Raw genomic sequence first — 23,134 nt, 5'->3', positions numbered from 1 at the left:
AATAAGTACATAAGCCGTAACACGTAATTGGTCGCTTTCTTTCTACGCAAACCGTAACAGTCACCTTTATGCAACGTAAAGCGTAATCCATAAATTGCTAGTAAAGCGTAGGCTGTAAGCGAGCCCCTCCCATTATCATGTCCGCGTGTCACTCTCATGTCAGAGGTGACTCACAACAAGCTCCAGAGCGACCAGACAGGTTCTGCTTCATTTCATGCAGGAGTAATACCATGGCGGATCACCCGATAAGATATCTCTAACATTGTCGTCCGATTTGTGCCTCACAGGTGGGAATACATTTACCGTACAAATTCTAGATCTTTGAGGAATGTTTGCATTGCGACATAGAAATTTATATATATATATATATAAAAGATCGTTCGCCAGGTTACCATGTTGTCCTTGGTAGAGCTATGGCATGGTTCAATGAGACCGCATTTCCTTAAGGTACGTTGGAGTGGAGTTGGGAGAACTTCAACGTATGTGATAGCATAGGTCCCTTGTCACACAATAGAAACAGATTATTCACGAAAGTATCCGAAATCTCCAAAAACTTTTCTAGATTAAGAAATACACAGAAACTCATATTCCTTTTAAAATCTCCCAACCCACTCATCATTGAAAGTGTGGGACTTTTTATTTTCCACTGCTTTCAGAGAAGAAATCAAACCCCGTATTAGTACCATAGATATAGAAACTTACTATAGAATAGCAATATAGAATAATCTTGTATTACATGTATACCTTTTGTTTTACCGTACATTTGTATTTCGACACTGTTGTCAACATGCAATTAGCCTACGGGCATGAATTTGCAATAAACTATTATTATTAATTTCTCAATACACGAACATAATTCTACCATCAAAGATCTTCATTCATAAGCAAGCTGTGGTGTTTATCGGGATCAAATGTGTCAGATGTGAAAGTTCGTAGTTCAATAGTGCCTCTTCATTATAAGTAAAAAAACAGGTTAGACTCCATTTGATACAGATGTCATTGCGTGTGACCTCACGCTAGGCTAAACTTCGTCATTATCACTCATGCGTTTAATGCAAAGAACTAGATTAAGGTACTTTTCAAGTCATCTCCAAGATGCTAAATATCACCAGCTTTGACGAAAGCTAAGAGTTCAGCCGCTAGGTGTATGAGTTTTGACTCAGAATTTAGAGTAGGGCGTAGAGAGGCTGACTGAATTTAGCGTAATTTGTAGCTCCGGAATTTAGCGTCGAGCGTTCTCGAGACGCCTCCATACAGGTCCCTCTCAGGGAGGTGTCCGCAAAAGTAGGTATTCAACATTTTTGACTCAGAATTAGATAGTTGAATCTTGTGTAAAATCTTCAAGCCTCATGATTTAACGTAATCAGCTCTGAGAATTTAACGTAATTCGTAATCGGCGGCGAAAATGTTGCGTAATTCGTAATCACTACTCCCCCATGCAAGCCCTCCTCTATCCAAGGAGGTTCTATATAGAACCTCCTTGCTCTATCGTAGGTCACATATGATCACTATCATGTTGACCGGCAACCATTCCGGGAACTGTGTATCACGATCGATGAATCCCATGAACACCCAATGAACGATGGCCACCTTATCTCTATGTTCCTTAAAGCCAACATTGAGTCCATTGAAAAGTACAACTACGTGAAAGTTCTCCTGGAAAATGAATCAAGAGAACACCCTGCGACAATTCCACCCGTAACCAATTCATACCCATTGCAGACGGAGCGTGAGTCAATGGTGTGATAGAAGGCCAGTGAATGTGAAGGCATTTTGGTGTTTGACTGTACATATATGTCGGAAAAACTCAGCGGTAACAAGATAAGCAATGAACTTAAAACACTAGTATTCTAAATATGACGAAAATTGCACCGAATGGGATTTTTGATATCAGACAAGAGAAGTTTGCAGCTAAAAGTTCTTTTAAACAAAACCAACTTCGTTGCAGATGAGAGGTAAATAAATTTAAGAAAAAAATATATTCGCGTATGTGTCTTTCTTGGTTTCATACTGTATCACTTTTTCGAATCAATTTCATGTTTCATAGTACAAACGTATTCTGAAATGAGATTTTAGGCTCCTCAGTTCTCATCTGACATCATGATTTTTTATCCCTTAATAACGGTAAGTCTGCAAACTGCATCGACAACATTGTCGCATTCTGGGCGTGCCCCATGGCCTGTCAAATAATTACCGGCAATACGGAGACTACACTGGTCGAACCGGAATAGCGAGTAAGACAGAGAGAGTTTTGTGGTAACCCGTCGTCCACCCTCAGGCTCCGGTTTCTTGTGACATCCCGATCAGAGCTCCCAAATCATGGCCGCCAAACAACCTGTGACCATCCTGGTGCCGTTCTGTTACAGGGCTGTGGACTACAGCTCTACAGAAAACCTGCTGCGAACTTGCGAGGGGATCCCCGTAGGGAAAATCATATTTAGCTACATAGAAGAGGGTGAAAGTCTCCTGGACTACTTCTACCGACTGAAAGAAGTAAGTTACCAAGATTGTGAAGTGCCGCAGTCTTTCTTTCCATTCACTGCTTGTGCCGCCTGGGGTTACAGGAGTATATAACTTTTACATTTGCGTTTTCAGGCCCGACAACGTCATGATTGTATTCTAGTGTTACTAGAAGTGATTCCGAGACAACTCGGCCCCTGGCCATTCAAGACAACTCGGCACCTATTACTCAGTGCATGATAAGTGTATTTGGGGCTCGAAGAATGACAATTCTACCGATCTGACAGGCTGATAAGTGGAATAAGAATTTGAAGAAACAAAACTCAGTCCATACATAAGCATTTTTGTATTTTGTTTGTTATTTTCGACGCTCTTTCACGAACTCGCTACGCTTATGTTCTGTTATGAAAGTGCCTTTAACTTATTACCGATGAAACAAAATGTATAGCAGTTCATTCTGTTTTGTTGGTCATAAATTTTAACAGTTTGTAGGCTTTCAAAACGCGCCGAGACAACGCGTCGAGAGTTCCTTATTGATATTCAAGCGTTCTGGCGAAGTGACCTGCAGGGTTCCACAATTTCCTATTCTTTTAGACGAAATGTTTTATTCCTCACATGGATTTTAAAAAGTTTCTGTTCTGTTTGCTGATCTATGCCAGTTTTGAGGTTCGGTGCCGAGTTGTCCTGAGCTACGGGCCGAGTTGTCCTGAATGGCTAGGGACCGAGTTGTCCCAGGGGCCGAGTTGTCCTCATGGGGACGAACTAATTAATGTTATGTATAGAGTGGCCTGTTGACATGCGTATTATCTTTACAGTCTGTTCATGAAGTACATAGAAGCTAATTGCAGATAACACAGTACTAGTTAATGTAAAACGCATATGAATCCTTAGTATTTGGCACAACAAGGTCAACAGGGATTTTGGCATGAGTAGGTTGTTTGCTTTCTGATTTGTTATGTTGTCTGCAATCAATTAATCATCAATACCTTTCACAGGTAGTTGTCTGAAGCTAAATGACACTCGTTCTAAGCACCTGATTTTTTACTTTTTCTTCCATACGTTTTGAAGGTAGCGACACTCGATCGTATTGACTTTCTAGGATATTAAAGTCTGCCTATCTGAAATAGCTGATACAATGAGTATACATACTTCTGGACCTGTATCTTTAAATTTCCTGTAACATTTACTAAATGGTTTAATCATTTCTAGAATAATTAAAGAAAATATGGACAAGGATAAATCTTATTGTAAAAGCGTTCTGCTTTTAACCTTGATGAAAATGATTATTCTTATTCTCATTGTTGTCCGCTATAGGTTGTTACAGACAATAACGTGGGTGTGGTTCTGGCGCTCTATGACAGTGCTACACTCGTGCAGTCGGCTCTGGTGCGAGAGTTCCCGAATCGACTCGAAGGGCCGAGTGTGGAGTCGTCGTTTCTCGCCTATCACAAGGTCTACACCAGCCAGTGTCTGGACCCGGACATCGACCCTTCTCCTCACGGCGTCTTAGACTTGGACTCCAAGACCCTTCTTGAAGATGCTGCGACTCTGTTAAAGAAGATGGAGCTTCCTGCCTTTGCAAAGGTATAACGTTAGAAGCCCTGGCGCTTTATTCTATTTGAGTGCAGTAGATATGATCATCAATCCATATCCCAATCTAGATTTTTTTCAAGATTTCATTACAAATGCAAAGTTTAACTGTCAGTGCGAAGGTGTATGTAGACATAATCTAAATGGTAATAACATTTTCTTTGCGTGCTCTCTGTTGTTATTTTAGGTTCCGTGCGGGGATGCCTCCCAGGGGGTTTGGAAGATCAGCACCACCAGTCAGCTGACGGATATACTGGAAGCGACGGGACGTATAAACGATGAACACTACTCTCAGGTCAGTTACTGTAGCAAGACTGAAGTCATTTTCGCGGAATGCAAGATTTTTTTTTATATTGAATGACTGTTAATACACGTTATAAGAGAAATAAAAATGTCAGCTATTCTGCAACACACTGAGAGGCTGGGGTCCTGTGGCTTGTTGTACGATAGAATGGAATGTCAAACCTTCCAGACGTGCTGGCCAGACAACACGTCATTTTTTTCCAAAGTGACGAGCATCTTATTGTTTAGCATTACCTATGGGGTTATAGGGTAAATCCCGGCACAGGTATGACATATTGTTCAGTAGTTATCATCATCCATGATTGCCCCCCCCCCCTACAGAATGAGCACATCTGCAGCGCGACGTTCATGCGTGACTTCTTCCAGAAGGTGCTGGATGTGGACCACTACCCGATGGTTCTGAGGAACACTATCATAGTGGAGCCGTACATTGATGCACCGGCAAAGGTAATAAGTCCAGTCAATCGTACAAAGTTCTTACAACCCAAGTTAACGAGAAGGTGGCAGGTCGTCTTGTAGTTTGGGTTTGAATGTTGACTGAATGTTCGTTAACCTATCAGGCCTGCATGTTGTGCTCCTGGGGAAAGCATAAGAAACAAATAAACAAATAAATAAACAAATAAATAGAAGAAGGACAGCCTGGGATATTGTTGTTGTGTAATTTGATGTAGATAAGAAGATGAGACCTGATGTTTTAAAAAGTTCAAAAGATCAAAATGGAGCATTTGCACGACACATTTGGATGAAATGTATGGGTGTATATCCACATCAGGTGTGCGTGGATGGATGTGTTTACAACAAAGAGATCATCCACTGGGCCATCTCTGACAGCCTCCACTGGCCGGGACAGGACATCTCCTTTCAGGGAAGCTGCATGCCTTCCACCCTCCCAGGTGAGCATGCGCACCATGTCTGCTATGTACTTTTAATTTCAACATCATGTGAATTTGACAAAAGTAGACACGTTTGCTACAATTACTGAAATATTGCTTCACAATGAGTCTGTCACAAGCATTTGATGAATTGTAATATGTATTCTAAGATAATCTACAATGGTCAAGCCGTGTCATGTACGATAATGCTTCAACTGCTTGCTATTTCACTGTCCTGGAGTGCAGTCAAGTTAGCTTTAGTATGCATTCAACGTCGCTACAACGCAAATAGCTATTTGTGGGGTTGCGACCGTTGGATCCGGAAGCGGACTAAGGCTATGAAATAGAAATAATGGGTTTCAGACTACTCTTGTACACTACCTTAATCGTTTGCAAGAACATTCTATGCTGACGTCGATGAAGGTTACACTAGCCTGGAGTCCAGCCTTATTAGCTTTCCGTTCGCTACCCAAGCTCGCCGGCAGCGGAGCTTGGGTAGCGCAGCGGAGCTAGGCCAGTAGCGACCGGAAGCTAGATAGGATGGATTCCAGGCTAGGTTAGACATCCAGGTAATACGATACTGAGTCACTGACGAAAAGTAGTGGATGCTACTTGAAACGTCTGACCGTTTCCAGGATCATATCCAGTTGCTTAAGTAACTGTTTTCTACGCTGACATTCATTTCTATCTAGCAAGTATATTTGTCTGTTGTATGTCCAAAAATACACATGGATGTTCTACAATCACCATAGACGTTGTACAAGCAGTGTTGGTGACAGCCCCATCTGTCGACAAGTTTTATATGGTGATCGAAGTAGTCAATAGATTGTTATTTTACCTCATCCACAGATATGATCCAGACACGACTGTGGGGAGGCTTTGACAAGGTCGTTGGAAGAATGGTGGATCACGGCTTCAACAACCAGTTCGTACACGTGGAGTACTTCATCCTGGCCAACGGACAGGTAATCTTGCTACAACCTTTTCTCCTCCCACACCAAGATTTCCACTTAAAAGATCATAAATACTTTATCTCCGTGGTGCTATTGACCAGAAATTCAGATGCTGCTGCTAAACTGCTAACACTGCACAAACTTGTACCCACAGATCAAGCTGATCGAGGTGAACGCCCGAATGTCCGGGAATCTGAGCGGCCTGTACACGGCCTGTCTGTCGGGACCGCTGCCGCTGAAGACGTACCTCGGGCTGTGCTGCGGGGTCCGCCCCGCCCCGCCTGTACCCACGGGACGGGCCGCTCTCAACCTGCCGCTCCAAGTCCACGAGAACTACACGGGGAAGGCCGGAGACATGGTCAACCTGTCCGAGGTAGAAAGCTTAAGGGAGGACCCTGAAGTCAAGATCACTTGGGTCATGGCTTTCGATGAGGAGTTTCTCCCTGGTAAGGCAGAGTTTGCAAAGCTTTGGGCGTACGGGAAGACGCCTGACGACGCCAAGAAGAAGTGCAGAGAAGCGGTGCAGCGACTGGTGAAGAAACCTGAGCAGTTGAAATTTAACTTACTGTGAAAACTCTAGATCTTGTTTCACTAAGAAACCTAGGGCGCGCTGGAATAAGACATTTACAGCCAGGGGTTGAATTTAAAATTTGACACAAATGCATCTTACTAACACTCCTTTCAGCGAATTTGATTCTGATAAGTTATGATATATAAAGTTATCATTATGATATGAGTAGTACATGTACTAGCCTGACTAAATCGCTCTCCTAGCGGCCAGCCAGACTGTCCGGCCCTTAGCCCCTGGCAGCGAGAGGTTGTGTAACACAGGCTAATGTGCTACATACAGAGAGATCGAGGAAGATACTTTAATTCGTTTATCCAAATGTACCTTTTTACACAACGTAGCTCCTCCTGTAAAGTAGCTCGTCATGCATCAGTACAGCGAGGCGAATAACTTTTATTCTATTCATTTATTTATGGCTGAACACGAAGACGTTATTATATGAACAGCCAGGGTCGTCCACGCAAATGGCTATTGTTAGGGCTAATTCTGGGAGAAAATACACTCAATAGGTTACACACAGAATCTGGGCTAAAGAATTACATTCTAATTTACATTGAATCGTACAGTATACATTTCATACACAAGTTGTCGATAGTAAGTATTACAAAGCAGAAGTTCTAACATCGGAGACTTTCCAAGTACTGTACAGACAAAGTGCTTGTACAGGTTTTCTCAATTTTACAATTTTGTCACACGGGTCGACGAATAACTTGTGCAACAAACCGGGAACTATTGGGTTGTTAGTGTTAACCCTTTGATTGCTTAGTGTTTAAGTAATTGGTTAATGTTCATTGTATGGCTCTGGAGGTTTTCGGGTTGATTTATTTGTTTAACAAAACACCTGGGAATAAAGGCTTTTAGCAGTACCATTAGAATGCAAGTCCCACATTTTATCTTAGTTTCTTTTATGCTGCACCGTTAGGAATCAACCGGCAAAATTCGTAAGCAATTAATCACACCTGTAATAAATCAATCTTTTTTTTCCTAAAACTAGTTTACTGGCTCTACTCATAATAACAAGGTAATAAACAGGGCAATAGTACGCAATTCAATAAAAAAATAATTAATTGTTTGCCTCCTTATTAATATTGCTCTTTATGTTAGCTATAGAGACCCTTATAGGCGTTTTATGATACTGCCTGTGTCCTTGATTTAGTTTAGTCGCTTGAGAATTTCAAGTTCACTCGTATCAGAATAATAGCAACCCCTAGCAGGCTCGCTACATAGACTATGTAATAACCTAACATTGGCTTGTTTCGCCAAGTCTGCACATCTTATCATTAATGGTTGAATGTGAGACCGTTCATGTAAAAATGAAGCCTGATTTTTAATTCATTGACAACCGTAAGTCTGCAGGCTGCATTGTTGCATTTCTGGGCGTGCCCCGTTGCTTGCCAAATAATTACTGGCAATACGGAGACTACTCTGGTCGAACCGGAATAGCGAGTAAGACAGAGAGAGTTTTGTGGTAACCCGTCGTCCACCTTCAGGCTCCAGTTTCTTGTGACATCCCGATCAGAGCTCCCAAATCATGGCCGCCAAACAACCTGTGACCATCCTGGTGCCGTTCTGTCACAGTGCTGTGGACTACAGCTCTACAGAAAACCTGCTGCGAACTTGCGAGGGGATCCCCGTAGGGAAAATCATCTTTAGCTGCATAGAAGAGGGGGAAAGTCTCTTGGACTACTTCTACCGACTGAAAGAAGTAAGTTACCAAGATTGTGAAGTGCCGCAGTCTTCCTTTCCATTCACTCCTTGTACCGCCTGGGGTTACAGGAGTATATAACTTTTACATTTGCGTTTTCAGGCCCGACAACGTCATGATTGTATTCTAAGTGGGAATAGCTGTGTAAAGTTTTACCTAGTGTTACTAGAAGTGATTCCCGCTGCACGAAAAGTGGGATTAACCAATGGTGGTAAATGCTGGTATAGTCTGGTAATGTTTAATTTTATTACCAATTTGCAAACATTACCAGACTTTACCAGCATTTACCACCATTGGTAAATCCCACTTTTCGTGCAGTGATATATATCCGAGACAACTCAGCCCCTGACCATTCAAGACAACTCGGCACCAAGCTCAGGACAACTTGATCGGCACCTATTACTCAGTGCATGATAAGTGTATTTGGGGTTCGAAGAATGACAATTCTACCGATCTGACAGGCTGATAAGTGGAATAAGAATTTGAAGAAACAAAGCTCAGTCCATACATAAGCATTTTTGTATTTTCGTAAGTCTCAAACGTTACAAGACCGTCAAAAACATGTTGCGGACCGGTGCGGCAACGCCATTTTATTCGTTATTTTCGACGCTCTTTCACGAACTCGCTACGCTTATGTTCTGTTATGAAAGTGCCTATAACTTATTACCGATGAAAATAAATATATAGCAGTTCATTCTGTTTTGTTGGTCATAGATTTTAACAGTTTGTAGGCTTTCAAAACGCGTCGAGACAACCGAGATGATAAAATTTCCTTATTGATATTCAAGCGTTCTGGCGAAGTGACCTGCAGGGTTCCACAATTTCCTATTCTTTTAGACAAAATGTTTGGCAGTTAAACATGTTTTATTCCTCACATGGATTTTAAAAAGTTTCTGTTCTGTTTGCTGATCTATGCCAGTTTTGGGGCTCGGTGCCGAGTTGTCCTGAGCTAGGGGCCGAGTTGTCCTAAATGGCTGGGGGCCGAGTTGTCCCAGGGGCCGAGTTGTCCTCATGGGGACGAACTAATTGATGTTATGTATAGAGTGGCCTGTTGACATGCGTATTATCTTTACAGTCTGTTCATGAAGTACATAGAAGCTCATTGCAGATAACACAGTACTAGTTAATGTAAGACGCAAATGAATCCTTAGTATTTGGCACAACACGGTTAAGTAAAACAGGAATTTTGGCATGAGTAGGTTGTTTGCTTTCTGATTTGTTATGTTGTCTGCAATCAATTAATTATCAATACCTTTGACAGGTAGTTGTCTGAAGCTAAATGACACTCGTTCTAAGCACCTGATTTTTTACTTTTTCTTCCATACGTTTTGAAGGTAGCGACACTCGATCGTATTGACTTTCTAGGTTACTAGTATCTGAAATAGTCTATCTGAAAGTCTGCCTATCTGAAATAGCTGATACAATGAGTATACATACTTCTAGATCTGTATCTTGAAATTTCCTGTAACATTCACTAAATGGGTTAATCATTTCTAGCATAATTAAAGAAAATATGGACAAGGATAAATCTTATTGTAAAAGCGTTCTGCTTTTAACCTTGATGAAAATGATTATTTTTATTCTCATTGTTGTCCGCTATAGGTAGTTACAGACAATAACGTGGGTGTGGTTCTGGCGCTCTACGACAGTGCTACACTCGTGCAGTCGGCTCTGGTACGAGAGTTCCCGAATCGACTCGAAGGGCCGAGTGTGGAGTCGTCGTTTCTCGCCTATCACAAGGTCTACACCAGCCAGTGTCTGGACCCGGACACCGACCCTTCTCCTCACGGCGTCTTGGACTTGGACTCCAAGACCCTTCTTGATGATGCCGCGACTCTGTTAAAGAGGGTGGGGCTTCCTGCCTTTGCAAAGGTGCAGAAGTCATGGCTTTCTATTCAATTTAATCACAATGCAAGTCCCAATCAAGATTTCGAGATGTCATGGCAAATGCAAAGTTGAAGAGGCTAGGTGGAAATAATAACATTTTCCTTGCGTTGTCTCTTGTTTTAGGTTCCGTGCGGGGATGGCTCCCAGGGGGTTTGGAAGATCAGCACCACCAGTCGGCTGACGGATGTACTTAAAGTGACGGGACGTTTAAACGAAGAGCACTTCTCTCAGGTCAGTTACCAAGACTGAAAGCATTGTCCTATAAGGCAGGTACATGATATTCAATATCAATGACTGTTTTAACAAGTGGATTAAAACCCTCAGCTATTCTGCAATACACTGTGAGGCTGAGGTCCTGTAACTTGTTGTACCATGGAATGGAATTTAAAACTTTCCAGAAGTGCAGGTTAGACATCACGTCATCATGCTGCTTCTAAAGTGACGAGCATCCTGTTGTTTGGAATTCCCATATATTGAATCCTGGCACAGGTATGCCATTATGTTCAGCAGTTATCATAATCGATCCCCCAATGCCCCCCCCCCCCTACAGAATGAGCACATCTGCAGCGCGACGTTCATGCGTGACTTCCTCCAGAAGGTGCTGGATGTGGACCACTACCCGATGGTTCTGAGGAACACTATCATAGTGGAGCCGTACATTGACGCACCGGCAAAGGTAATTGGTACACGGTCAGCCGTGCAAAGTTCTTACAACCCAAGGTGGTGTTACGGTTAGAGTTGTTGACTTAGAATTCTAAGGTTCTGGGTTGGGACCCCTAGCAGGTCCCAATGTTGTGCCCTTGGGAGAGGTGCCTTACAAGACTCTTACAACTATTTCCTCACTCGATTTATAATTACATGTACTAGTAGTAAAATGAGTACCTAGCTTCGGTTAGGAACACTTATCGAAAAGAGCAAGGGTCCTTCTCGGTGAGAGTGGATCAAACTTACCAGTCTGTTCTTACGCAGTTATGAACCTAGTGTTTAAGACCTGTGTGTTACGCCCAAATGTGGTTTTGCGGAACAAACAAACAAACAAACAAGGGGAGGGTAAAGACAGCCTGAGATATTGTATCAACCGGAACTATTTTTACTGGTGTGAAATGGGATATAGATTTTTTTTTAAATGAGACTTGATGTTTGAGAAAGTTAAAGATATGGGGCAAAATGGGGCATCTGCATGACACATATTGATAAAATGTATGTGTGTATATCCACATCAGGTGTGTGTGGATGGATGTGTTTACAACAAAGAGATCATCCACTGGGCCATCTCTGACAGCCTCCACTGGCCGGGACAGGACATCCCCTTCCAGGGAAGCTGCATGCCTTCCACCCTCCCAGGTGAGCATGCGCACAATTTCTCCTACACGTATTAAAGCTTTTAATAGTAATCAAGAAATGCTCGTATTACCATATATACACGAAATCAAAAGCTGCTGATGACTCGTAGTCTGGAATAATCTACGATGAAAGTGTCACTGCTATCTCACTCTAACACGTTATCTCCGGATCCTGTTAATGCTTCAGCAAAAAGGGGCCCCACCGTGGTAATCGCTGTGTGGAAGCAGATACGGGACCCAAGCAGATACGGGGTCTCAAGCAGATACGCCCCCCCCCCCAAAAAAAAAAATTGGAAAAAATCGCTAGTAAAACGCTAGTGGGAAGGCCTGCAACGGAGGCTACCCCACCGCGTAGCTATGCTAGGGTCACATTTCCAAACCGGAGCCCGGCCGAGTTGTTTGCGGGAACGTAAAATAAAAACTCATATCAAGAAATATACACAAATCATGCTCATGAATAACAATTTTTACGTTGATGTCTTTTGTTGTATTTTATGTCGTACTTATCGTTCCGGCAAACTGCCCGGACGGGCCCCGGCTTGGAAATGTGACCCTAGCATTAACAGGCTGGTTTTTTTTCGCACTTTCGGGTGTGACCCCTACGTGGCCCCTCGGGATACCCTGCGGCTGCCGGGCTATTTTTAGGCCCGGTCGGGACCCCTAATCATTTTAACTCGGACTTGAATGCGGGAGCCGGTAACAAATACATGCCATGAGCTAACCCCCCAGTACCAGACAGACAATCGAGACAACTTTGTGGCTCAGCGGGACCCGGCCGGGACTACACCCCGATTAGGACCGTGGCATAAGCAGGTGTTTGTCGGATACGCACGTGTACATGCTGCAGGTGTCATACACTCAGCGACGGTGTCGGTCTCGTTTATGGAAAGGCTACACTGAAAAAATAGTCAATAGATTGTTGTTTGATGACGTCCACAGATATGATCCAGACACGACTGTGGGGAGGCTTTGACAAGGTCGTGGGCAGAATGGTGGATCACGGCTTCAACAACCAGTTCGTACACGTGGAGTACTTCATCCTGGCCAACGGACAGGTAAACTGTTTCCCCGTCCCACACAAACTTTTCAAATTAAGAGATCATATCTTCTATATATATATATAGGCTGCAACCCTACTGCATATATATATATATGATACTTTATTTGTGGTGCTATTGGCCAGACATTCAGATGCCGCTGCTAAACTGTCTACTCTAACACTGCACAAACTTGTACCCACAGATCAAGCTGATCGAGGTGAATGCCCGAATGTCCGGGAATCTGAGTGGTCTGTACACGGCCTGTCTGTCGGGACCGCTGCCGCTGCAGACGTACCTCGGGCTGTGCTGCGGGGTCCGTCCCGCCCCGCCTGTACCCACGGGACGGGCCGCTCTCAACCTGCCGCTCCAAGTCCACGAGAACTACACGGGGAAGGCCGGAGACATGGTCAACCTGTCCGAGGTAGAAAGCTTAAGGGAGGACCCTGAAGTCAAGATCACTTGGGTCATGGCTTTCGATGAGGAGTTTCTCCCTGGTAAGACAGAGTTTGCAAAGTTTTGGGCGTACGGGAAGACGCCTGACGACGCCAAGAAGAAGTGCAGAGATGTGATGCAGCGACTGGTGAAGAAACCTGAGCAGTTGAAATTTAACTTACTGTGAAAACTCTAGATCTTGTTTCACTAAGAAACCTAGGGCGCGCTGGAATAAGACATTTATAGCCATGGGTTGAATTGAAAATTTGACACAAATGCATCTTACTAACACTCCTTTCAGCGAATTTGATTCTGATAAATTATGATATATAAATTTATCATTATGATATGAGTAGTACATGTACTAGCCTGACTAAATCGCTCTCCTAGCGGCCAGCCAGACTGTCCGGCCCTTAGCCCCTGGCAGCGAGAGGTTGTGTAACACAGGCTAATGTGCTACATACAGAGAGATCGAGGAAGATACTTTAATTCGTTTATCCAAATGTACCTTTTTACACAACGTAGCTCCTCCTGTAAAGTAGCTCGTCATGCATCAGTACAGCGAGGCGAATAACTTTTATTCTATTCATTTATTTATGGGTGAACACGAAGACGTTATTATATGAACAGCCAGGGTTGTCCACGCAAATGGCTATTGTTAGGGCTGATTCTGGGAGAAAATACACTCAATAGGTTACACACAGAATCTGGGTTAAAGAATTACATTCTAATTTACATTGAATCGTACAGTATACATTTCATACACAAGTTGTCGATAGTAAGTATTACAAAGCAGAAGTTCTAACATCGGAGACTTTCCAGGTACTGTACAGACAAAGTGCTTGTACAGGTTTTCTCAATTTTACAATTTTGTCACACGGGTCGACGAATAACTTGTGCAACAAACCGGGAACTATTAGGTTGTTAGTGTTAACCCTTTGATTGCTTAGTGTTTAAGTAATTGGTTAATGTTCATTGTATGGCTCTGGAGGTTTTCGGGTTGATTTATTTGTTTAACAAAACACCTGGGAATAAAGGCTTTTAGCAGTACCATTAGAATGCAAGTCCCACATTTTATCTTAGTTTCTTTTATGCTGCACCGTTAGGAATCAACCGGCAAAATTCGTAAGCAATTAATCACACCTATAATAAATCAATCTTTTTTTTCCTAAAACTAGTTTACTGGCTCTACTCATAATAACAAGGTAATAAACAGGGCAATAGTACGCAATTCAATAAAAAGTAATTACTTTTTGCCTCCTTATTAATATTGCTCTTTATGTTAGCTATAGAGACCCTTATAGGCGTTTTATGATACTGCCTGTGTCCTTGATTTAGTTTAATCGCTTGAGAATATCAAGTTCACTCGTGTCAGAATAATAGCAACCCCTAGCAGAATCGCTCCAGATCGCTGGAAAAAAATAGAATTTGGCCAAATAGACGGATAGCTTGCCAGAGCAGTCAGCCGGCCGACCCTAGGTCGAAAGCTGTACTCCCCGGCCGGCACGGCCGGCTGACTTCCCTGGCATGTTATCTAGCTGTCTATTTGGCCAATTTCTACTATTTAAAATGTGATGTACTATGGAGCCTGGTAGAGGCTAGTATAAAAGAACAATGATCCTCACGATGCCATTCAGGTTAGATATGTGTTACGCCCTCTCCGATATAGTTGCTACTCAGAAGCAGGCCACCATCCATCACGTGGCCGTATCTGTATCTATATAGTCGGCACAACCGCTCTTCGGCGTAACACACCAGCTTTGCAGGCACGCGGCGCGACAGCAGCTGGTTATATTGTACTGAATGACCCGGTGTCTGGTCTATGAGATATACACCCAATAACAGGATCCAAACGGATCCCAATGACCACCGACTTTCATGGCATGTGTCCTAAGCCTCGGCAGACGACTTTCTGCATATACATAGGGTAAATCTCCTGCTTCTTGAATGTTTTTTAAGATGTTACGGAAAATGATGGTGCCGTGGTCAGATCGAGTAGTACGACTATAGAGCGGTCCAACCTCGCCCCATGGTTGAGCAACAGAGAACGACAACGGTTGATCATTCTCGTCATACAGACATCGGGAGGGAAACGTTCTGATGATGTACTGCAAGAACTCCAGCACCTTGGATTGTCCTCCCCACCGCCATACTCGGTTCACCAGTTCGGCGTGCTGGACCTCCAGGGGGCCAATGGTTAGCAATGGGCTAGGCGGACTGTGGTCAAAAGAGAACACCAGTGACAAAGCGTTTACAAAGTCGAGCTATTCAGTTAAGGATTGTCGATTTGACAAATTTTTACATCTATCGAAATTTGACAATTGAACCTTTCTTTCTTCTAAAAAGACAATACACCTGTCACCTGTCATTTCCGATGATTTGTCCAGTGAAAAAGGCTGTGTTGCAGTGCGTCATGGTGTCATTGGTAGGAGGAGGTTTGTTCATGTCATGGCAAACCTGATTCAAAAGAGGCAGCCCTCTCTCCGAAAAGCCTGAAATGACATAAATATGGGTGATGTAGGTAACGTTGTAGAGCACATGTGTACTTGCGCATTTTTTTATAGAAATATTCTACTAAGCCTGTCATTCACTATTTTGCAAAGTGCAAAGATAGAAATATTCCTCTATGGCTATTATTTCTTTTTTTTGTGTGCTTTTTTTACTAAAAATCAAATCAATGTGAGAAGAACTAGTAAGAGTAACCTGCAATAGTGAAGGTCTCGTCCCAGTCGACAAACTTGGCATCGCGGAGTAGTCTTAGGAGACCCTGGTTATTCTCCCAGTAGAACGTGTAGGTCTCGATATCCTGAAGGTACTTCAAAAGATATCACGATACTAATTTCATACAACAAAAAAGTTTGACTGTTTTGGATATAATAGTGATTGTAATATTTTCCCCTGACCTAAAGCCCATGTTTACATAGCTACCACCCTCACAACAATGGTGGTATTTTACGCATTGCATTTTGCTCCTCATACCTTTCTTTAGCCTGGGTGCCATCCTAAAGGTAGCGAGTGTAGGAGCCCCGGTAGAAATAGGATGGCACCCAGGCTAACCTTTCTTAGGTATCTGATGTCATTGTCGAATGAGGTAGATTCAAATTGTGAGAAGTAAAACCTGGCTCTGCAATGTTTTTTTATGTATTTTCATCTTTGTGTACAACTTTGCTATGTGGCTACAACAGCTATCTACTTTATGAATGATCCTTTATTTTGACGATTCCCAGCAAAATATCTTTCAACATCTGGCAAGCTTATGATGTCACTTAAGCGCACCTTCGTCTACGACTACATGTATTTGATGTACAAAACTCACTTTTTCCGGCATATTTTGGAGAGTCTGAACTAGGCATTTTAGGCAAATGTCTACCTTAGTCATCGAAACAAATTTTGCTGTCCTGTCATTTAGAGAGAATAAGGTACATGCTCTCAAACAAGTCCATGTACCTGGTAGGTCCCCTCTCCGACTGCGCACATCACGGCTGAGAAGTCCGGCCACTTGTCCACGGCAAACACTAGCTCGCCCGGGATCTTCCCGGCCAGATAGTTTCTGGCAGTGTAAAAGATCTGTGAAAATGTTAACGTTATGCACGACCATCACAGAAAGCTGAAGTCATAGAGTTGTATCATCAGTGACAAGCCATGGCCGAGCAGCATGTTGCTGACTTCAATCGAGTTTCACATTGTTTACAGGAAGACCCAACGCCCGACTGCCAATGGTTAGACCAGAGAAGATAAGGAGAAACACATTGTGAAGATAAAGGCAGTAGAAAGAAAACTGATTAGTAATCGAATTACACTCCCTTTCAGTCATTTGAATGCCTCCCCCCGCCCCATCAAACTTCAGTTTCAGTGCCTACATGTACAGTACCTTTGCAGTTGACGGTCCTACCGCTAGGTTTCTTCTCAGACGGAATGTGTCAACGAGCTCTTGAAGTGCCCGACTTGACAAACGTTGACAGGACATCATTGACTTTCGGTCTTCAAGGTGTTGCGAGTATCACTGCGTAATATAGTCCAGATGGACAGACGGCATGTGACTGCGGGCAGGAACAGACCATGGAGCACCTCCTCGTCTGTCCCCTCCTGCCTGAACCCTGCGCCAGAAAGGACCTTGAAGACCTGACCCCAATAGGAAGGGCGGTTGCCGAATATTGGAGGGGGAATGTGTAGCAGACAAGTGCCAGTGGTGACACGAGAAGAAGAAGAAGAAGGGGCACCTCGTGACAGTCAGTTATCATTGAAAGTTCCCTTGGTTGTGCCCCAGCGTTGCGGCTATAAAAGTAATCAATGTTCGGAGTGAGTTTTATTACCTACTACTACTCGTTTTTGTGGTCGACCCTGTATTCTGCGATCCTCCAACGATGTTGGATGTGCAGAAACAATCGCAAGAGCATCTTGACATAGGAACGAATTTGAGACAAATCAAACTTTAGGAAATACTTTACATTGCCTAGTGTTATGTAATGTTACATAACACCACCGTTTAGGCAAATCGCATTTGTCATGCAATATCATTATGTTGCTGGATCCGTATTACAGGGAGTATCCAAAGGTCGGTCGCTGTTTCAACGTTCAACTGAATGAATGTATGTGCATGCCTTTTGTTATCGTACATTTCACAGTGAACCCATCAAAACAAACTCATCAAACTGACAAGCAATGGCCTTATCAAGCTTAATTTAGTCTTTGTCACGGTAAATTGTTGTATACATATAGTATACAACTGAACAATGTCAATATGGGGTTGACGTTTACTCCCATGAGTCTACCGTTTGCATGAAAAGTAGGACATTTCCTGACCTGTAACTCGCTCAGCTCGATGGTGCGCTGTGACCTTTAACTTCTTGACCTTTTAAGGCCTCTTAACGCAGTTCCACAAGCATCGACTGAGGCGATGTGATGGCTGCACTTCTATGTGGAAATAAATGACATATACCCCCATTCCACTTGGAGGCGCTCTCGCCACGCTCTTGCGGCGACCTAAACCTGGCCAGAGCGCCGTGAGAGCGCCGAACTCCTGGAAAACGTGATCAAGTGGAATCTCTACGGCGAGCCTTGCGCGCTCTCTGCGCGACCAACTTGACTCCGTAAATGTCAGCAACCTTTTATGAGCGACCAAAGATTTCGCAGATCACTCAACGAATTCCAGAGATAAAGAACGAATTTTTGTTACGTTTTGTGTGCTTTGTCGTCTTTGAAGTCATACATTTACCTCTTGCATCATATCTAAATTATGAAATCAAGGGGGAAGCAAATTCAAATTTGGTCGCTGCACGGTCGCTCAGCGTGTGTCTTAAGTTATATATATGTTCAACTTATTTCAAATACGTTTTGTCTGTGTCCGTCATGTAACCTGTTTGCAATAAATATCTTTTATCATGCTACGTTATAATAGGAACGTAAATCACAGAATTTTCAAATACTTTTTGAACTACTGACAATAAAAGTTGGAGGGAATTTTATCTGAATTAAAGCATGTACTTAATTGTAGTCATTCGTCCATTTGTATTACTAGTACCCATGAGCAAAAGTATGAGTTGACCACAAAATTCCCAGAAATTCAAGATACACCACTTCAAGAATGAAATTTGTTTGAACTACAGTTGTGACCATTCAATCCTCGTAGAGCGCTCGCTGCGATCCTTGAGCGCTCGCTGCGGCCCTTTGATCCCACTTTGGGCGCTCTCATACACTAGTAATCGCCTAACGTTATTCTTCTTCTTGACAGATCTTGAACGTGTTTATGCATGGAGGTTATAGCATCCTTGGTTTATATGAAGATTAATAGGACATGTAAGAAAACATTATTTAGGCCACACCATCTTGAATTTATGGATGACGTCCGCGCGCGCATTGATCTGCGATGAGATAGATTTCATCACAATTGAAAAATGTAAAGCGCTAGTGTTTTTAGTCAAATAACATGCAACCACGCCACCAGTGACTGGGAGCCAAACCATTTATGTAAGTAACGTTACAGTATTATCACACTTATATGCAAGTCCGTATGACTATATGAGTTCCGTGGAACTTTTGCAGCCTATTAAAAGAAGACAAGTCTTTTTTTCGGTTCGATGTAAATCGGGCTGCACAGGGGTGGGTCAAAAAATAAAACTGCTTCTTCTCCGCAAAATCTACCTAACCCCCAAAAAAGTTTAATTCTCAACTATACGGACCTGAATACTAGTAAGAGCAAGGAGGTTAAATATTCAACCTCTTTGAATACAATACACACGGGCGAGGCCATCGATGGGGACTCATATGAATATTCAACAGCTGAAGTCACGTGATATTTAGCAGAGCTCATGCGCCTCGGTTCCATTCGAGTCCTGAGGGCGGTAGGTGGTGAGGTGGAGCCCAGGCGTCTTCCTCGAACGGACGAGAATTTCACTCCAAATCTTGCTCGTTAGCTGAATATGAGACAGAAGCAGGCTCCTTTAAGGGTTGAAGACGACATAGAGAGCGAAGATATCACTATGGCGGCTGCGGTATCGGAGGATTTTCACAGAGAAAGCGGGGTGAGTAGGCGCCCACAATCCGGACGCGCCCAGACAAAGGGACGTGTGCCTGATTCCGGATATGCATGAGGAGCTCATTAGCATAGAACATGACGTAGCTTTTACCGCCTGCAGCGACAAATAAACCCTTCTGCAGCGACTGCAGCCCAAGCTCGAATAGCTGCTACCCACATTGTTTCTTTCGAACCCCGTTGATAATTTGCAATCAGTCGATGTTGTGCAAAATTGTAATTTTAGCCATGTAAGCAGCATACATGGATGTAGCTGGCATGGCGATGTAGGACCCGTATGTAGCAGTCTCGTGACCACTGCTGCCTATCTGGGGCACATTTGAATAGCTTTGATATCTGCGTCACGCGTCTACGCAGCCCCCGCATATAATATTATAGCTCGTCTGAGTCTAGATAGCCTTGGGGCATCTGATTACTACCGGGCGAGGGTCTAGATTCATAGCGAAGGGAAGTAGAATTGGTAATGGATTTGTAAGGGTTAGGCATGGATTTTCATGCAATATGTTGCTGAGTTTTTCCATAATGGGCCGTTCAAAAAAAATATCGGGGTTTGATGACATCCCAATCTGCATACCCCTAAGTCATAAAGCTTCAACCCCATAACTGGCCTAAGTCCTGACTACTGTAAGTGTAAATACAGAAATGTTCGCGGTGGTTTTATGTTCACGGTTTTCGCGGTGAACTTTCAGCGCAAACGTAAAACCACTGAACCTTTTGCCTACCTATGACTGAACTCACTGAAGCGCTACTATTGTTTCAATTGCGAACTTAAAACCACCGTGAACACTCCACTTCCTCCCAACCGCGAAATAAAAACCATGGGAACGTAAATTATGCGTTTACAGTACTTCAACCGACTGAGTCCTGGAGTCATAAGGATTTCAAACCCCCTAAGTCCAGTCCTATGTCATAATGTCATGCCTCTATTTTTAATTTTTTTGGAATGGCCCAATGAGAAAATGAGAAACTGGATATTTAAACAGGCTGAGAAAAAATGTGCATATGAGCCGTATGGTGTATAGCATCCAACTAAATGATACCATGCCTTGTGGTGGTTAAACTAAAATATTTTAATGTACAGTTGCATTGTGCTTTGAAATTGAGATGAAAACCATGCTTTGTCTTAATGCTTGCAGGATGGCCTATGTGGAGACTTCAGTTGCCCCCACTGTGCCTTCAGCGTGGACCAAGACGTCATGCTTAAAGTTCTTAAACACTTCTTCAACTGTACATCTCTTCAGTACATTATTGATATCAGTGTGGGAAATGCAGCTACGCTCGGGGCAACAAAACCCCCCGCACCGCGCAGGGCCAGCAAGGCCCCCCAGCCTCACTCTGAACCAGTTCGACACTCAGAACCGCCAACGAAAAGAAGAGCAACAGAAGCGCGGGCGACGCCTCCTCAAGAGAGTCCAAGAATCGTGACAACGCAAGCGCCTACGCTGCTTGCCAGACTGAATGCAGCTCAGAGTAGGACTCAAACCGTGCATGCTTCAAGCCAACGAGAGATTCCTTCAGAGCCCGAGCATCATACAAGACCTGTAACCACCCGACAGGTGGAGACTGTACAGCCGAGGGCACCCGAGACAACAACCACGACAACAACGGCAGCTAATATCCAATTGCCATCGATACCAACGATAAAGGAGGAACCAGGGGCAGGAGCAGCGTGTATCGTTGAACCTACGGCGCCGACATTGTTCGACGAGCCTATGCACACCCAAAAAGACACAGACTCTGCAATGGGTATGAAGAGAGACACAGATACTGTTGGTGGTATGCTTGATGCCTTGCCAGGTACAAGCTCGAGTGGACTATTCAGTGAAGACTTGAACTTTGGCGGTGCAGGGCCCAGCTTTGTCCAGTCAGACCCCTCTCAGGAAGACAGCACTTCAGGAAATGGTAAGTCTAATCTGTGTTCGTTTGTTTGTTTGTAAGACGTGTTGATATGAAGAAAAAAGGAAGAATATACATTGATACACTTTAACTTCTGAGTCTTCATCAGTCTTGGCTCCTGGACAGAAACCAGTCACTGTCCCATAACTTATTAAGTTATACAGTGTGGCAACCTACATGCCTCATGCAGAATGTTGCCACAAGGTTTTTAACTTAATTTAAGGTAGATGTAGATGCAATTGTAATTTGATATTCACAGACCTAAATTTTGGGCAAGTGACGAATCCACAGTGTTTTCATATTTGCGATTGCAGCAAATCAATAGTACTCATAGCAACTCACATGGAATTATTACAGAATGCTGGCACGTTTTCTTTCAAACAGCAAGTTCAGTTTGCAGAGTATGCAGGCAATATAAAGCTTGAGTAGTTGAAGTTGTGTGCACCACACTTGGATGTCAGACCACTGGCTGGATCATTTTCCCATGCAAGGGTACGCGCGGCTTAACAATGCAGCATTCCAAAATAAGAACATGCTTTTGTCAGAATGTCAGGCAGATGATACACTATAAGTATCATGTGGATTTTGCCACCTTCCTTCCTTCTATCTGAACTGGCTGAAAAAATCGCACTCGTCGTTCCAGTGCCCCGCTTCGTCTGGAACATCCAACCCCCAGGACACGGAGAACCCTGGCCAACCACAGCGGCAAACAGTGAGGCGTGGACGGGGATGGCAGACATGGCAGAGTCGGGAAGCCGAAAGAAGCGGGGAAACTACGCCACCTACACCCCAGAGATGCGGGCAAGGATCGCCAAGATGTGCATCGATATCGGACCTCAGAGGACGGCAGAGCGCATGTCAAGAGAAATCGGTCGCCAACTCAACGAGAGCACGGTCCGCTACATCAAGAACAGTTTTAACAAAGAAGTGAGACGCCTAGGTACACAGAGTGTGGAAAATCTCCCACGAAGACTGTTTGGTCGCCAGCCCAAGCGTAGTGACTTAGATGAAGAGCACGGAAAAGTTCCCTGACCAGAACCCTACACTACACATGCATGGCAACACGGACTGGACCCAAACTATCTGGGGCGGTACACCGGGCACATGTACTACAGTGCAACTAGCACTTGTACAACAGTACAAGTAGCACACGAACAACAGTACAACTAGCACATGTATTACAGTACAACTAGCAAGTGTATTACAGTACAACTACCACTTGAACTAAGTTACCACTATTTACGAGTTTGACCACTTTGATCTCTAATCATTGTGTGTAAAGTGTAGATCATTAGTATGATTCTATGAAGTTTTGAAAGTGATTGTTGCCAAAGTACCGGGCAGTGTTCCGCATTAGTGTAACCTTCATGATTTTTCAGCACCAAGTGCTTGACCTGATTCTTTGTGTGGTTAGAAAAAAGGTAATTAGGTTTGCTGAGATAAGGTTACAAAAGGAATTCTGAATGTGCATATGATACCAATAGTAAAGTTGATTGATGTGTGTGATAACTTTAATCATGTTTGTGTTTGTCTATCGCTTTTCACTCAGTCAT

The 23,134-nt window shown here is 43.4% G+C and overlaps 4 protein-coding genes across 48 annotated transcripts in view; 3 read left to right on the top strand and 1 right to left on the bottom strand.

Moving 5' to 3' along the window:
* Positions 1–2,072: 2,072 nt before the first annotated feature.
* Positions 2,073–7,612, top strand: LOC136442844 (uncharacterized). The gene is made up of 7 exons (XM_066439813.1): positions 2,073–2,493; positions 3,775–4,044; positions 4,238–4,345; positions 4,675–4,800; positions 5,126–5,246; positions 6,075–6,190; positions 6,333–7,612. Exons 1-7 carry the CDS (start codon positions 2,320–2,322, stop codon positions 6,747–6,749), a joined length of 1,332 nt encoding a protein of 443 aa, XP_066295910.1. The 5' UTR covers positions 2,073–2,319; the 3' UTR covers positions 6,750–7,612.
* Positions 7,613–8,146: 534 nt separating this feature from the next.
* Positions 8,147–14,203, top strand: LOC136442846 (uncharacterized). Its single transcript, XM_066439814.1, has 7 exons — positions 8,147–8,451; positions 10,054–10,323; positions 10,462–10,569; positions 10,889–11,014; positions 11,562–11,682; positions 12,621–12,736; positions 12,924–14,203. Exons 1-7 carry the CDS (start codon positions 8,278–8,280, stop codon positions 13,338–13,340), a joined length of 1,332 nt encoding a protein of 443 aa, XP_066295911.1. The 5' UTR covers positions 8,147–8,277; the 3' UTR covers positions 13,341–14,203.
* On the bottom strand, positions 13,862–17,567 carry LOC136442847 (glycine N-acyltransferase-like protein 3). Its single transcript, XM_066439815.1, has 5 exons — positions 17,025–17,567; positions 16,601–16,720; positions 15,857–15,968; positions 15,516–15,645; positions 13,862–15,370 (listed from the first exon to the last, which is right to left on the bottom strand). Exons 1-5 carry the CDS (start codon positions 17,121–17,123, stop codon positions 14,974–14,976), a joined length of 858 nt encoding a protein of 285 aa, XP_066295912.1. The 5' UTR covers positions 17,124–17,567; the 3' UTR covers positions 13,862–14,973.
* A 1,893-nt stretch (positions 17,568–19,460) lies between these two features.
* The window catches only part of LOC136444038 (zinc finger protein 773-like), a 52,820-nt gene continuing 49,146 nt past the window's right edge, over positions 19,461–23,134 (top strand). For 24 of the 45 annotated variants that reach the window (XM_066441489.1, XM_066441464.1, XM_066441456.1 and 21 more), the window contains exons 1-2: positions 19,466–19,674; positions 20,822–21,587. In XM_066441489.1, coding sequence (XP_066297586.1) covers positions 19,573–19,674; positions 20,822–21,587 — 868 coding nt within the window. In that variant the 5' untranslated portion in view covers positions 19,466–19,572. Of the gene's footprint in view, positions 19,675–20,821; positions 21,588–23,134 lie in introns of all 45 variants that reach the window. The other 21 variants (XM_066441451.1, XM_066441459.1, XM_066441458.1 and 18 more) reach the window with 4 other exon arrangements.

This window comes from Branchiostoma lanceolatum, chromosome 10, assembly GCF_035083965.1.
Source record: "Branchiostoma lanceolatum isolate klBraLanc5 chromosome 10, klBraLanc5.hap2, whole genome shotgun sequence".
In the NCBI taxonomy this organism is placed as follows: Eukaryota; Metazoa; Chordata; class Leptocardii; order Amphioxiformes; family Branchiostomatidae; genus Branchiostoma; species Branchiostoma lanceolatum.
The sequence above is the reverse complement of the archived record's forward strand: the minus strand, read 5'-3'. Positions and strand labels throughout refer to the sequence as shown.